General features: G+C 40.6%; 1 protein-coding gene across 5 annotated transcripts in view; it reads right to left on the bottom strand.

Annotated features, from left to right (window-relative positions):
- Positions 1-4,502: 4,502 nt before the first annotated feature.
- Positions 4,503-16,227, bottom strand: part of EVI5 (ecotropic viral integration site 5) — a 129,557-nt gene continuing 117,832 nt past the window's right edge. For all 5 annotated transcript variants that reach the window (XM_050962150.1, XM_050962152.1, XM_050962153.1 and 2 more), the window contains one exon: positions 4,503-5,768. In XM_050962150.1, the coding sequence (XP_050818107.1) occupies positions 5,454-5,768 (315 nt within the window). In that variant the 3' untranslated portion in view covers positions 4,503-5,453. The remainder of the gene's footprint in view (positions 5,769-16,227) is intronic.

Genomic DNA, 16,227 nt, shown 5'->3' with positions numbered 1-16,227 from the left:
GACCAGCAGCGAGGTGAGTGGGGCCAGTGGCTGATATCCCAGGCCGCAGCGGGCTCAGCTGGGACCCCACCTGGCAAGGGGCCAGGGCCGGAACCCCAGACCGGCAGTGGGCTGAGCGGGGCCGGCAGACAGAACCCCAGACTGGCAGTGGGCTGAGCGGGGCCGGCAGACAGAACCTCAGCCTGCTGCCGGTCTAGGGTTCCGTCCGCCGGCTCCTGCCAGCTGGGGTCCTGGCCATTAGCCTCACTCAGCTGCTGCCGGACGGGGGTTCCGTTCACTCAGGCTTGCAGAGGGGGGCCAGCGGCTGGGACCCTGGCTGGCAGCAGTGTACCAGTAAAAATGGGCTCACGTGCCGCCTTTGTCACGCATGCCACAGGTTGCTGACCCTGTGTTATACTGTTGACTTATATTTTGCTTGTGCTCCACTATGATACCCCTCCCCCAATCCTTTTCTGCACTACTCCTTCATAGGCAGTCATTTTCCATTTTGTATGTGTGCAATTGATTGTTCCTTCTTAAGCGGAATACTTTTCATTTGTCCTTATTGAATTTACTGCTCCAGTTTGTCCAGATCATTTTGAATTTTAATCCTACCCTTCAGAGCACTTGTAACCCCTCGCAGCTTGGTATCGTCTGCAAACTTTATAAGTGTACTCTCTTTGCCATTATCTAAATCATTGCTGAAGATATTGAACAGAACTGGACCCAGAAATGATCCCTGTGGGACCACACCTGATATGCCCATCCAGTTTGACTGTAAACCACTGATAAGTACTCTCTGGGAATGGTTTTCTAACCAGTTATGCACCCACCATATAGTAGCTCCAGCTAGGTTGTATTTCCCTCATTTGTTTATGAGAAGGTGATGTGAGATAGTATCAAAACCCTTACTAAAGTCAAGATATACCACATCTACCGCTTCCCCCTATCGACAAGGCTTATTACCCTCTAAGAAAACTGTTAGGTTGATTTAACACAATTTGTTCTTGACAAATCCATGCTGTTACTTATCGCTTTATTATCTTCTAGCTATCTGCAAACTGATTGCTTGATTATTTGCTCCATTAGCTTTCTGGGTACTGAAGTTAAGCTGACTGGTCTCAAATTCCCCAGGTTGTCCTTATTCCCCTTTTTATAGATTGGTACTATATTTGCCCTTTTCCAGGCCTCAGAATCTCACCCATCTTCCATGTTTTTTTGAAGCTAATTGCTAATGGCAAATATCTCTTCATTCAGCTCGAGTATTCTAGGATGTATTTCATCAGGCCCTGCTGATTTGCAGACATCTAACTTGTATTAGGAATTTTTAACTTGTTCTTTCCCTATTTTGGCCTCTGATTCTATCTCATTTTCACTGGCAGTCACTATGTTAGATGTCTAATTGCTACTCATCTTTTTGGTGAAAACTGAAACAAAAGTCATTTAGCACTTCTGTCATTTCCACATTTTCGGTTATTGTTTCCCCACTTCTCATTGAATAATGGGCCTACCTTGTCCTTGGTCTTCCTCTTGCTTCTAATATATTCGTAGAATGCTTTCTTATTACATTTTATGTCTCTAGCTAGTTTAATCTCATTTTGTACCTTGGCCTTTCTAATTTTGTCCTACTTGTTTATATTCATCCTTTGTAATTTGACTTAATTTCCACTTTTTGTAGAATTATTTTTTTAATTTCAGATAATTGAAGATCACCTGATTAAGCCATAGTGTTCTCTTGCCATACCTCTGGTCTTTCCTACACAGCAGAATAGTTTGCTCTTGTGCCCTTAATAATGTCTCTTCGAAAAACTGCCAACTCTCAAACTGTTTTTCCCCTTAAACTTGCTTCCCAAGATATCTTACTTACCAACTCCCTGAGTTTGATAAAGTATGCCTGCTTGAAATCCATTTTCCTTATTGTGCTGTTTTCCCTCCGGTCATTCCTTAGAATCATGAAATCTAATTTAATGATCACGTTCACCCAAGCTGCCTTTCACTTTCAAATTCTCAACCAGTTCTTTCCTATTTGATAAAATCGAATCTAGAACAGCCTCTCCCCTATTGTCTTTTTCCACCTTCTGAAATAAAAGTTTGTCTTCAATACATTCCAAGAATTTGTTGGATAATCTGTGCCCTGCTGTGTCATTTTCCTCCAACAGATGTGCGAGTAGTTGAAGTCCTGTGCTTTGCATGATGTTGTCTAAAAAAAGGCCTCATCCACCCCCTCTTCCTGGTTAGGTGGTCTGTAGTAAACCCCTAACCTGACATCCCCCTTGGTTTTTTACCCTTTTTATTCTTATCCAGAGACATTCAACAAGTGTGTCTCCTATTTCCATCTCAACCTCAGTCAAAGTGTATACATTATTGATACAAAAGTAATCCCTTTTTTCCCCTAGGGCCTATCCTTCCTGAGCAAGCTGTACCCTTTACCAATATTCCAGCCTATATGCATTATCCCACCAAATCTCAGATAATTATATCATAGCTGTGTTTATTAACTAGCATTTCTAGTTGTTCCTGCTTATTCCCCATATTTCTCACATTTGTATACAGACATCTAAGATACTGATTTGATATCCGCCCTATGTTCTGTCATCTCAGAGTGCCAAAGAGGAAACAAGCATTTTCAGTCCCGGACATGAAATATAACTTAAATGGAGGAGACAGATTGTTTCACTGGCTCCCCAGCACTGCATTTCTCTGTTACTCCCTTTCGCAGCCTGGCCCCTGGTCCAGTTCTCAGGCCCAAAACTAAATGTATACATCCACCCACCCTATTTATCATTTAATTTGCTCAAATTTATAGTTTTTCAGTCTAATGTATGGTAAGGTTTCAATTTTAAGAAAATTATTAAATAAGGTCCCAATAGAAGGTGAGTTAAGGTTGTGCACTGTAGTGCAGTTAGCTATTCTGTAGAATTCAGCTATTTGGATCAGGATTAACCTCACTAGTACTCTTTCCCTGATATTTTGATAATGAAATGGAAAGTAGCAGCATTACTAAAACGATCTAGGCTATTAACATGTATATAAACAAAGTTCAGGAAATAGCCCTTACCAATTAGGCTCATTCACTATCACTTGGGCAGTCAGGCAGTTATTGCAAGATCATAACACTTTGCTGTTCAAACAAAAAAAGATTTTACGACCATCCTCTAACTGAATTTTGCTCCTGCCACTTAATGCAGCACATTACCTTTAAGAGAGACTTGCAGCTGGTATTGACAGACAAAAATAATTTGTCATCTATCCACATGGGTGCCAATGATCTAGGTGCAAACAAAGGTGGACAGATGCTTATTTAGGGGAAAATAAGGCAACTGTCACCTAAATTTTAGTGAGCAAGAGCTCGGATTATTTTTGCTTTGATACATTTCTAGCAGGGTTCGGGTGTTAAAACAGTAAATGTTTATTGCAATAGGGTGAAACTTCACCATGTGTGATGAGATATATATTGTCATTGATAAAGATAATGTACACTCAAAGTAATGGAGACAAAGCCCAGGAGTAGCAGGAGCGCAACTAGTAGCTAACTTCAGAGATGTCACCTGCCCATTTTATGGTCAGTTATTGCCTGGATATGATCAACATACGAGAGATAGTGTGACCAAGATGCCCCAAGGTCACTTCTTTCATGGAGCTGGTTTCCTTTAAATTGTTAGGTTCTGTAACTAGTTTAAGTCATTAAGTGAAAAAGAATCCTGTGATGGCCTCATTCAAAAAGACTAGGAATCTTCAAAATTAAAAGCCAAGGAGATGCAAGTGCCCAGTAGGGGACTTGGAGACTAGGGCCCCCGTTCAACAAGGTCCTTAAGAATGTGCTTAAGTCAGCATATTAGTAGTGCCATTGACGCTCATAAGCATATGCCTAACTCTAAGCACATGCTTAAATACCTAGATGAACTTCAATATTTCTAGAAGAAGCAAGCTTGTGCCATAAGCCTGCAGTATTATTTAATTCCTTTCAAATCACAAGCCGTCCAGCTGCTAATATTAACTGTACATACTTCCATGGAATTTGTAATTGAGAATTGCAGTGGTACATTTGTTAAGAAATATTCTGGGCTAGGGAGTGTCTAAGAGACTAATGTCTAAAATGCTGTGCAGGACAGAAGTAGCAAGTCATTTTGCTCAAAAGGCCTTGAAAAGGACAGGAAGAATTTGAGATCTAATCAGGGCTTCATTTAGGGGTGAGGAAAGAGACAGGAATGACCAGGCACCCAGCATGCATTCACTCTAAGTCTTCTCCATGTTAAATCATGTGCATCTTTGTTAGATGCACTAATATTAGCTTTTTGGTTCTTAGATATTCTTGTACTGATCTTCCTCAGAACAACAATATAGATATCTGGTTTTACTGCTCTGAACAATCCTTCACTGGAACTGTAGTTAATTTAAAACCAGATAAAAATACTTTCGATCTTTATCTGAACTACTCTCTGGATCTGCACTGTGCAATCACCTACAGACTCTCTAGAGTACGGACATTAGTTATTACTAAGCAATAAGTGCTACAACAAGTGTTAAATCATGAAAAAATTTATTATAGTTATAGTATGAAGTTAAAAGTTTAGTCTGTTTTTGAACAAGCATTTTAGTTGGTCATGAACCTCCTAGTGTCAGTAGCTAAACAGATTAAATTTAAGATTAGTGTTTTGCCTCTATTTTGTAACTCACTATCAGTATGTCTACACAGAATTCATTTTCCTGTTAGAATGCCAAAGTAGTCATTTTGTAACATTTACATTCCTCATATAAAATGTGTAATGTACATTTTCAGCTTGCTGCAGAGAGATATATAAACATGTACAAAATAAACATTATTGTAGTTAACATACTTTGACCAGGTTCTTTATTAGCAACACATCAATAGCAGATGCACAAAAATTAAAAGTCAATGATTTAAAAAACCTGACATTTGTGACCATTAATTTGTATTTAAAAACAAAAGCCTGTGTTTGGAGCCTTTTATGGGTCTCCAATAATAGTTATTTTTAATTAAAATGAAACAGTCAAACAACAAAAAATAATTAGGCGTACACCATGATCAGCCAGTTTGCTAACGTCCATCTTGATCACAAATGGATAACAATATAAAAAGAACACATTAGTTCACAGGGTATAAAATATTGCACAAGAGCAGTTTCTTTTGAAGAAAAGATTTCCCACATTTATGAATGGCAAAATAGTTATGCATTTAAAGAAATTATATATTTGCATTTTCTAAAACAAGGAACATTCAGTAATACTGTTAGAACGGTCATCCATCAACTTCTTCCCAATCTACTCTATGGTATGTCAGTGATGAAGATTTGGCAAAGGTAGAAGGCAAACAGTAAAGTGTGTGTATACATATTTACATATATAATATATAAAATGTGTCAGACAAGCCACAATAACGATCTAATCCAAGAGCTGGGCATTTTTAGTCATTAAAAGAAATCTGAAGTCTTAGATGCTAGTCACAGTGATGATCACACAGTAGTGGAGTAGGATTCCATTCTTTGCTGGTTCTTTTGCTTTGGAATAATCTTGGTCGTATCCCCAGTGTCTAGAACACCTTCTTCAGTATCACTGTCGCTGCTATCTACCACAGTTGGGCCCAAAGCCATCTGTCCAGTCCTTCTGTGTAAATGAAAGTGGACTCTACCCTCCTGTATGGAGTTACTTATAAAATCTTCATCAGAAGAATGAAATGACTCATCATCTCCTATCAAATGGTTGACAATGTGAATCCCATCAAAAGTGGGTTGGTCTGAGAAGTCTTTCTGGCCTTTTAGGCATCTGATCTGTTAAAAACAAGAGTTGACATTTAAATACAAGTGAAGAGTCCAGCAATAGGAATAAAAACATGTTTGAGAAGTAAAGTATCCTTGACAATCAATGATTTCTAAATGCAAGCAGGACCAAGATTGCCAAGAGTTACTAGAGTTTGAATGTCCAAGAGGAGAAACTTTAGAAAGGGGCTGAATGGGTACTCTGCACTTTTTGAAATCAGGCCCTTTAGGGTGTTTCAGGTTTGGTACCAAAAAGCACTAATCGTACTCCTGAAAATGTTGAACTGTATGTACAAGTCCCTCTGGTTATTGAGGCTAAATCTTGTGTCTTTGAACATTCCCACTGAGAATATACTACAGCTGTGGGATTTCAGGTAGCCCTATTTATTACTGGACAGTCACTACTTTTCTGTATTATCTCAGGAAGAGTTTTTTGTGCTTGTCATCTAATTAGAAAAAACAAGGCAAAAAGCTTCTGTCGGGGGTTGTGATTGCCAATGTTTTGTGGAAGAGCAAGTGAACAACATTCAAGAGCAATACAAGTAGTTCTCTCCATCTTGAAAGATACAGAGCATCAACCTCCAATGAATCACAACATGAAGGTTTTAACCTGCATTCTTGCTCTGAAACTTTCCTCATAGAAGAGCAGACTATTCTCAATTTTAAAGAGAAATGTCTTACAAAACAAAACTGGTTGGGGCGCAGGTAAAGTGTACTTAATATTTGCTTTTCAAGTACACTAAACTACAGTGATAAACTAGCTACTATGACCACAGGTTTAAAGCTACTCTGAAGGAAGAAAAAAACCTTAATGCTCAGCAAGTCACATCATAACTTTGTGAGACTAATCTTAGCTGTTGGAAGAGGTCTGTGAGGTTCGTTCTTAGAATTCACCTAGATCAGTTTAGTCAGTCAATATTAAGGGGTCAGTCTGACAGCTTCAGAGACAGCACCAAACTCAAAAATCATGGTGACGAAGAAAGGGCATAAAATTGCTTTGTAGAAACCTCCTGCCGTCATTTTGGGAGCTTAAAAGGCCATGTATGAAAATGCATCACTTTTGCTCTGCTAGACAAATAGTTGCTTGCAATGCAAAGGCCGTGACAATGGTGGAAGGGCAAAAATCTAAACACAGAGGCTTTGATTAGAAAGTTTGAATTATACAGAACATTAACAAGCCCAGTTTGCGTTGCAGAGTTCTGGGAGTTGTGGGGGGAGGAATTCACCTCCATACACAGACTCATTTCAGTGTGGTAATGCTGCTGGCACAGCAAAGAACAGGGAACTTCCACACTTGTTTGCAAAGGAACTGGTGTTCTCCACAGAGAATGGTGCAGAGGGTGGGAACTGGGAGCAGGAAAAATCTGTGATCAGGACTGACTTTATGGAGGGCGGGGCCAGATTTGAATACCCTGAGGTGGTATGGGGCTTTGGGGGTATTTGGTGGCGGAGGGTCTGCTCTGGGTCTTCTGCAGCACCAAAGGACCCCCCCACTGCCGAAACGCCACAGAAGCCCTGAAGCAGACCCCTTCCTCCCTCTGCCACCACGGAAATGCCGAAGACCGGAGTGAACCCCTCGCCACCAGGTGAGTAAAAAAACCACTAAGGCGCGGGGCCCAATTCTGGGAAATAGGGGGGAATCAGCTTAAAGCTGGCCCTGTCTATGATTACTTCAGTGGCCTTAATATACAATGGAAATTGTGTGAAGGGGTTGCAGTTATTTCAGCCTTTAACCAAGAAAGTCTCCATGAAGAGAGTGTATGTGTGCGGGGGGGAGTGGTGCACACATAGGGTGGCAGAACATGTTGCAGACCCATGCCTGGGTTCCAGGTTTGAAGGTGGATTTCATCTCTTCAAAAAGAAGATGAGTATTTGTGGCACCTTAGAGACTAATAAATTTATTTGAGCAAAAGCTTTTGTGGGCTACAGCCCACTTCTTCAGATGCATAGAATGGAATATACATACAAATGATCAAACTCCTACATTTTACCTGCAGAGTCCTCCTGCTGAGTGAAATTTGACTACATAAAGTAAGGACTTTTTGAGCGTGTGTATCTTGTGCTGTATTACAGTTATATCCCATGTTGTGTCAAATAATGTAAATAGATACATACATAGAAGGGGAGCAGTATAATGTATTTGGAAAAAGCCACCAATTCATCTACCTCAATGTTTCCTAAACTTGGGATGCCGCTTGTGTAGGGAGAGCCCTTGGTAGGCTGGGCTGTTTACCTGCCACGTGCGCAGGTCCGTCCGATCACGGCTCCCACTGGCCGTGGTTCGCTGCTCCAGGCCAGTGGGGGCTGCGGGAAGTGGTGGCCAGTACATCCCTCGGCCCGCGCTGCTTCCAGCAGCTTCCGTTGGCCTGGAGCAATGAACCGCGGCCAGTGGGAGCCGAGATCAAACGGACCTGCGGATGCGGCAGGTAAACAAACTGGCCTGGCCCACCAGGGGATTTCCCTACACAAGTGGCGTCCCAAGTTTGGAAAACACTGATCTACCTAGTTGTGAAAAAAAAACAACTGATTCGTAAAGGCCTATCTGCACTTTAAGTGGCAGAATCTCATAATATGGATTGGACAAACCCAAACATTTCCAGTACTTAACTATGGTATTTCCAAAGCTAAACAGGACTAATAATGGAACACCAGGGGGAGGGGGGAGCAGGGGACCCTGTCTACAGACTTGGTACATTGTAATAAGGCACATAATATATAGTGACTGCACTGGTAGGCCACTGGTGCTTACGTCAGTTCTATTGCAAGGTTTGATTTCCAACACTAACTGCCCTCAAGCACCAGAGACTTGAACTACTGCTATCTGAACTCTTATTTGCAGAAAGAAACGCCTGAACAAGCAAATCACGCAGGGGTCAGTCATACATTTTGCTAAGATTGTGATAGCAATTCAGTGACATGTTTTTAAGTAGCAGCATCTGCAGGCACCTGTGTCTGGGTGACATAGCCAACTGGCACTGGGCAGGCCAGTTGGTAGAAAATATAGACGAGGCCAAAACCTTGCTCCATCCCAACCTTGAACTCTAGCCTCTCCTTCGGATCTTTCTATCCTCCACCACTAGCCCGATTCTGTATTGTGTATGAAGCAATGACTTAAAAAAATCTGGCAGATAGATTTTACCCTGAGAAGCTTAGCTTCACATCTTGGGGCTGCCATTCTGGATTCACTTCTTTGAGCAATAAAAACGGTTCTGGAAGCTTCAAGTCCCAAAGCCTGTTTGAACTTGTTAAAAATGTGAATATTGCTATTTGACCCTAAACGACCTGAAGTGAAATGTCAGTGCACTAACCTACTGCAAAACCTGGACTTTTCCTCAACAGAAGAAAAAAAAATTAGCAAGTTTTAATTGTAAAACAGAAAACATTCCAATACAATTTATTGGTCTTTAACTGAAGAAAGTAAAAAATAATTTGACTTGTACTATCATCAAATTTCATTCTTTTCTAGAAATGAGCAATTGTTAGAGAACTGAAATCCTTAAAAAAAGCTACCATTCAAGAGAGAACCTTGAGGGTAACGCTGTCCAAAATTCAAGGCAGTGTGAAATACCAGCGCTAAGGAAGTACTTAGATACTTACTACTCAGTAGGCTTACGAGCCATAGGTCTGTAGATGCTCATTACCAAAGCATACACTGCACAGATCCTCCTGTCCTTCCCTATGCCCAGTGAATTTGCTGTTGACTGAAGGCTTACTCGGTATGTGTAAAATTTAAAATTCAGCATGACATGCCTGTGCTCTGAGGGAATCAGATGCTACAGTAGTTGGTACCAATTTAAGAACCTAAATGGACAGTGCCCCTTTTAATTTGAGGATCTACAGAATCTTAAAAGCTCTTTTCAAGTATTAGTGAACCGAGGCACAGCACATCTGACAGGAAAGCCATATTCTCTAGCTTATAATTTGGGAAAATGAAATGGATAGAAATTAAGTGATTTGTCAAGGTCACAAAGTGCAGGCAAAAGCCAGGAATAAAACCTAGGTTTTCCAGTCCCATCTGTGACCGTAAGATCACTTCCTCTCGGAGGAAAGAGGGTTAGCCCTTCAAGGACACCCAGATTGAGGAGGGCTGGAGTTATATCCCTGGGGCATGGAACAGCCGTTGCCAGGCAGTTAAGCCCTTCTCTGTGAGTTATAATTGGTTAAATCCTAGTCCTTCTCTCAAGGGCTGCGATTGGCTTTTCTGCCCAGAAAGGCGTTAACAGGCCTCGTTCTGATCTCTCGCCCCTGCTCATTTCTAGAAGACTAGGTGGTTTCTTCATGTGGTGGTTCTGTGGGGACTCTGGCCTGATCAGGCTTGGGAATACAGCAGGCCTGGTAGACCCACAGACATTAGGAGGGAGGCCTTTAATAGCTCAAGGTAACAATAGCTTTACCCACACTTTCACTGCTGCCTAGACAGGCTGCCTATAGGAGATCAAAGTTTTAACCACAGGACCAAAAGAGGACTGACTCCACCTTTGCCTCCTCCGTCCCATCAAGAACAGAATCTTCTCATGTAAGAAGCCATGAATTAGAAACATTTTGAAAACAGAACGCATGCTTTGTTTTAACCACGGGAATGCACCAAGAGTTTATGATTATAAACATTGTCCAAGGCTAATGGAACTTACATTTATTAATTCAGAGCAGTTGAGAGAAGACAGGCATATAACATTAACAATTGTGTCACTGGACTTTGGTAATATACTCTTACCTGAAGCTGACTGCCTCATCAAGCCATGCATGAAGGAAAGAGACAGCAAAAAGATTTTCAGGTTTTAGCACATGAAGGGTGCTGATATAAGTGCGCACAAATTATATTTTTAAGATACTCCCTTTATATCTCTTTGAAGCTATTAAGGAAATATCTCTAAACATTAGAATGTCAGCCTACAGTAAAAGGAAAAGATGCAATGAAAAAATGATAGATTAATATTTTGATACTGGTAAGATTGTGATAGATTATGGCACAGAAGGGAGGCTGTCATTTCTGTTTCTTCTGAAGATTTTAGAAACCACAGTTCTACAGCAGTCAAGAACTGTACTTCATGTTCGACATAAAGATGCTTGCCTAGCAGAGTCAAGGCACTCAATAGTGATTACTAATACCGTTCTGTAGTCTGGAAATGGGATCAAAGCATGGGCACTCTTTTGGTTCAAGGTAGGAAAACAGATTATTCATATTAAATCCATATAGGAAAAAAAATCAATACTGGATTATGCAAATCTTATTACAACAGGAACAGTCTGAAGAAATCAAAGCCCTTTTTTGTTCTGGACCTGAGTAAGATTTCCTGATTATAAAACAGACATGATTCAAAAGAAAACTCAACTGTTACTGAAACCATATGCTAACCACTACATCTAATTAGAGCAGAGAATGTTTAACATTGTAAGTGAATATCGTAAGAGAATCTAACAAAGCTGCCATTTTAGCAGCCTTATGAGGCAGATTTAGGCTTAAAAAACCCAAACAAAAACCAATCAGATTCTATTCCATTTCTCGGGGGGGGGGGGGGAATCAGGCAGTTAAGTAAAAATGTAAGAGCTATCAAGTTAAATGCTATTTAAGTTAAGCATCAGTAACAGCAAGTTAATCTGAACACACAAAATTTTAAAAATTTTCCTTAATTCTAACTTCCCATGGTGTCTAATGGGTTCTGAATTCTTAGTCCTCATCAGGCTCATGACTGTTGGCCTCTGCTCCCTGCTGAAAGTAAAATACCGTTTAAGATGGCGGTCCCAACCTAAAGATGATCACAAAAGAGATACTGAAACAGTGTCAGCTCTCTATAAAAATCCTCAACAACTCTTTTACTATACCTATTCTTTAAGTAAAGATTTAGTTTAAAGGAAATTTTGAGGTAAACATGCTACCTTAAATTGTCTAGCTGTCAACAGGAAAACAGACTTTTAAGTCTCAATTAAAACTGAAGTTCTTCTCCTTAAGGGTGAACTATAATGCAGAAATATATTTCCACACCAAAAAACTCCCAAAACTTTAAAATGAAGCTAAGGTTTCAGGCACATATCAACAGAGACCATACATTTTCCTTTTCAAGAGGGTTAGGCAAAGTAAATGTCAGAACCCGCCCCCCCCAAGATGTTAAGGTTGTACTTCCACAATAAGCCATGCACACTCAAACCACCACAACCTGAACTCTGCAGCAGGAGAGAAGATAGACAAAATCTCATAGTTGCAGACATGAGTATCAGCAATCTATCACCTAAAACAGGTCTTCACAAATATGGGCAGTCATAACACTATGGTCCAAATGGGGTTCAATTCAATTCTCTATGCATTCCACTACAGATTTAGTTTCCATGTAAGTCAAGAAAGTTAGGTTTCCCTTCTGTCATTGATCTTAAGGAGATAACTTTCAAATAAGATTGTCTGTTGCTCTTTGAGGTTCGAAAAGGCAGAAGCATGATATTAGTTATCAATTATGTTAATTATTTTCAAGCAAACATTTTACTATAATTAAAAGGACATCACTTTAACAGGACATCTTTCATTTTTACAGTAATTTGCAGGACAATTTTCACTCAAATGCAGGATCAAATGCAAAAAATGTTTTGAGGAGAGCTACACAACTGGCCCTTAAATGAATCGAGCAATGCATATTGCACCTTTTCTCTATTAAAGGACTTTCCATGTAAAGATACCAAATGAACAAATACTCTTAATACCAATGCAAAGGAAATTGTACAGTACTTTGATTCACTGCAAATACTACATGCTTGCAACTATATTGGACAGAGTTCAGGTTGTGGTTTTTATTTCAGTGACTGCATTTCCTGTTTAACTTACTTTTTAGTTAATATTAGCAGCTGCATCCTCAAGCCAGGATATTATGCCAGGAACTTTAACTTTAATCTTAAAGTTTGTGGGAATTTACTTAGTTTTTAAGATAGTCCCCAGGTCTGTGGGACAGGAGTTTGTTCTTGCAAACTCCAGATGATCCACAAGAAAGGAGACCCTACCAAGCAGATCATAGGAGATGCTGAGGCAAGGGAACGTCCCCTTACTCTGCTTACTACAGTCTCCTACTAATCATGGTCCTGAAGCACTGTTTTGTGGAGAGAGTCCTAATATACCGGACTCCCTAACGTCTGCAAGGTAAGAGTACTATTCCTGCAAATGTTCAGGTCCTCAGGATCAGTGCTCCTTTCTGACAGATTTGGAGAGTAGCTGCCCTCCTGTTCATTCCTAATGTTTGAAGGACTGGAGATCTCTTTCCAAGGTTCACAGGAAGGACAGATATGGCTGGTAGAAGGACGGCGGGGGGTGGGGTGGGGGGAAGGAAGGTGTCAGTAGACCAGGGAAAACCACCTATAGAGTGGTTTGTGGGAATGAAGACTCCTTCCCTGTCTGCTCTACAGGAAAGCAGATTCCCCTTAGGAAGTAACAACCCTAGTAAGGCTTGTTAGGACTTTGGGTGGCTCAGAAATGCCCAGTGAGCTAAAGGGTTAGGAGAATTTGGTGCCGTATGAGCTTTTCATGACTGGAGGTTCATCAGCCCCTCTTGCCAAAGAATCTGAGGGGTTTTCCCCCTTCTCCTGACTTCAGAAGTCCACTCAAATGGGAGAGGGAGGAGATGCGGCCTCCCAATATTCTCCCACCACTCACCTCTTCCTTTCTCCAATACCCTATATAGTCCCAGATTTTAAATCTGGGGAAGTAGTTAACTGCTTATGGGCTGTCCAAGGTCTGCATTGAGTAGACATCCCCAATGAGCCTTAGGAGGCACTAGATCTCTGCTGGAAGAGTCCAATAACATAGGTGACAGGTCTAACTATGTGTCACTTTCAAACACATCCAAAAAACCCCTAGTAGCTCTATTGTTAGGGTGTCCTTAAGGAACAATTTTGAGTCACTTCAAATTTTCTACAAAAATTCTGTTTCAGCCCAAGAACTAACTTACTTATTGAGAATATGATTTTTATAGCAGGGACCAACACTGGGCTTACAATACAAACTCTGTTATACCCTAAATATGGAGTACAGTTGTGCCGTTGCTCCATACAGTCTGTCCTTTACTACTTCCTGTTCAGGTATAAACAGCCTCTCTTTCCTGTCCAGAAACTTAAAACGATTTGTTTTATACAAACATTAGTAATTATCTGCATGTTGCTGGAGAATTGAAAAGAGATAGTGGTACCACAAAAAGCTAAAACCGTCAATTTTCCCAGCTGTCAGTTAATGGAGGAGGAGATGTGGAATAAAGGAAGGGAAGTGAAGACCTGATATTTGTCATGCATTAAAAAAAAAAAAAGCAAAAAGAAAAAAAAAAAGCACACGCAAAAACCAAAAGACTGACCAAGTAAAATATTTGGGGAAATTGAGGTAGCCATGACATCTCATAACAGAGCAGTAAAAAGCACAAAATCATTTCCCTACACCACTCCAGTAGTTAGCCTTAAACCAAATAAAAAATCTTCACCTCATCACATTTAACTTTATGCACATTTCTATTCTGCAGCACTAGGATTTTTTCCTAGCAGATGCTCAGATTCCAGCTATGGGATTTTCTATAACTGACACATGAACAGTAAGTGTAGCTTTTTAAAAAGGGAAAACTGCAATGCAATACATAAAATTTTCATCACAGTGTCTAATTAAAGAATAGAATGAGTAAGTGTGTCTAAAAGCAAATAAGCAAACTAGACGCTGCTGCTTTGACAATCTGATGCAGAGGTATTGTAGGTTAAAGACAGGAAATGCCTTGATCATGCATACTAATGCTGTGCGGCAAGCGACTTTCAAAACTTGTTTTCAAAACTTTTTGGGGTTAACAGTGAATAATACATCACTGAAGAGTGTTGTAAAAATACAGCTATGGCAAAAATGACATTTCTTGTCTCTTGTAAGCATTAAAATGCTGAACTACATTTTTTTTTGTTTCAAACTTACTTCCTAGCAGAAGGTTCAGTCTGATCTATCAGTGAAACAGAAGCTCCCATTGGCCCCCATTTACACTAGAGAGTTTGGCAACAAGATTTGAATATTCGCCCAGCTTCGCTGTTTGGCTGGTTAGCGTGGCCAGAGCCAAGTAGTTTAAAGACTGCATTCAGACCCAAATTAGTACATTTGGGAAGTTAAATGGAACTCAAGGCTGGCATTCTTGGAGTGAGAACCCAGCACCATCCACCATGAATGAGATACTCAGTGACAGGCATTTCTAAAAAACGAACAATGAACATTCATTTTAAGAGATATTTAGTAAATAGACTGGCTAAACAACTAGGCACTGCCCTTTATGAATGGGAAGCACAGACTTATCTACTAGCACAGGGCTGGGCAACCTATGGCATGCGTGCCGAAGGTGGCACACAAGCTGATTTTCAGTGGCACTCACGCTGCCCAGGTCCTGGCCACCACTCTGGGGGGCTCTGCATTTTAATTTAATTTTAAAAGAAGCTTCATAAACATTTAAAAAAACTTATTTACTTTACATACAACAATAGTTTAGTTATATATTATAGACTTATAGAAAGAGACCTTCTAAAAACATTAAAATGTATTACTGACACGCGAAACCTTAAAATAGAATGAATAAATGAAGACTCGGCACACCGCTTCTGAAAGGTTGCTGACCCCTGTACTAGCATATTCTGTCTGAGGACTTTATAGTGCCACTATCACCATAGTACCGAGGCACCTTCTACCTAAAACAGATTAGCAGTTACAGAATCAGAAATGTAGGGCTGGAAGGGACCTCAAGAAGTCATAGTCCATTCCCCTGCCCTCAGGTGGAACCAAGACCAGCCCTCACAGCCCTTTGTCTAACCTATTCTGAAATACCTCCAATGACTAGGATACTACAACCTACCTTAATGAAGTCTCTAGAGGACTTCCCAGGGTGTCTGGCTGTTCTCCTCTGGGGGGTATAAAATGGTTTCTGGAGTAGAGTTTGTTTGGGTGGGGGGAAAGAGTAACAAGGGGCAGATAGAAAGTGCTAGCACTGTGTCATTCTCATTATGTCAGAAAGCCCGCCCCCTCCCCCCAAAGAGGAAGGCTTTACAGCATTTCCTAAAAGTGGAAAGACTTTGGATTTGTTTAATTTCTTCTGGAAGTTTGTTCCACAGCCAGATTCCCTTGACTAAGAATATTGTGTCCTAGCACTCCCATGTTTCATGCTGGGTTTAGTGATGTGTTCCTCTGGGATAGTAAAGAACTGCCTTATTGGTTCATTGAATGAAATTCAGTTTTTCATGTACCCGGGGCTTGATCCACTAATTGCTTTGGCAGTTCGGACAGAAAAAAAAAAAAGCCAACAAATTTGAACTGGAAACAAACTGAATGGGAGCCAGTATGACACTAGAGCTTGAGTTGCTGTGAACACATCAAGCCCACAACATGGAGGCAACAGACATTCTGTAGCAGCTGGAGCCTGTGCACTGTTTCCACATTCAGCTTCCTATCAACATGACAGGTTCTCTTTAAAAAGGCAAAGATGTTCTGGATTGA

Source organism: Gopherus flavomarginatus, chromosome 7 (genome assembly GCF_025201925.1).
Source record: "Gopherus flavomarginatus isolate rGopFla2 chromosome 7, rGopFla2.mat.asm, whole genome shotgun sequence".
NCBI lineage: Eukaryota > Metazoa > Chordata > Testudines > Testudinidae > Gopherus > Gopherus flavomarginatus.
This window is presented reverse-complemented; position numbering and strand designations above follow the sequence as displayed.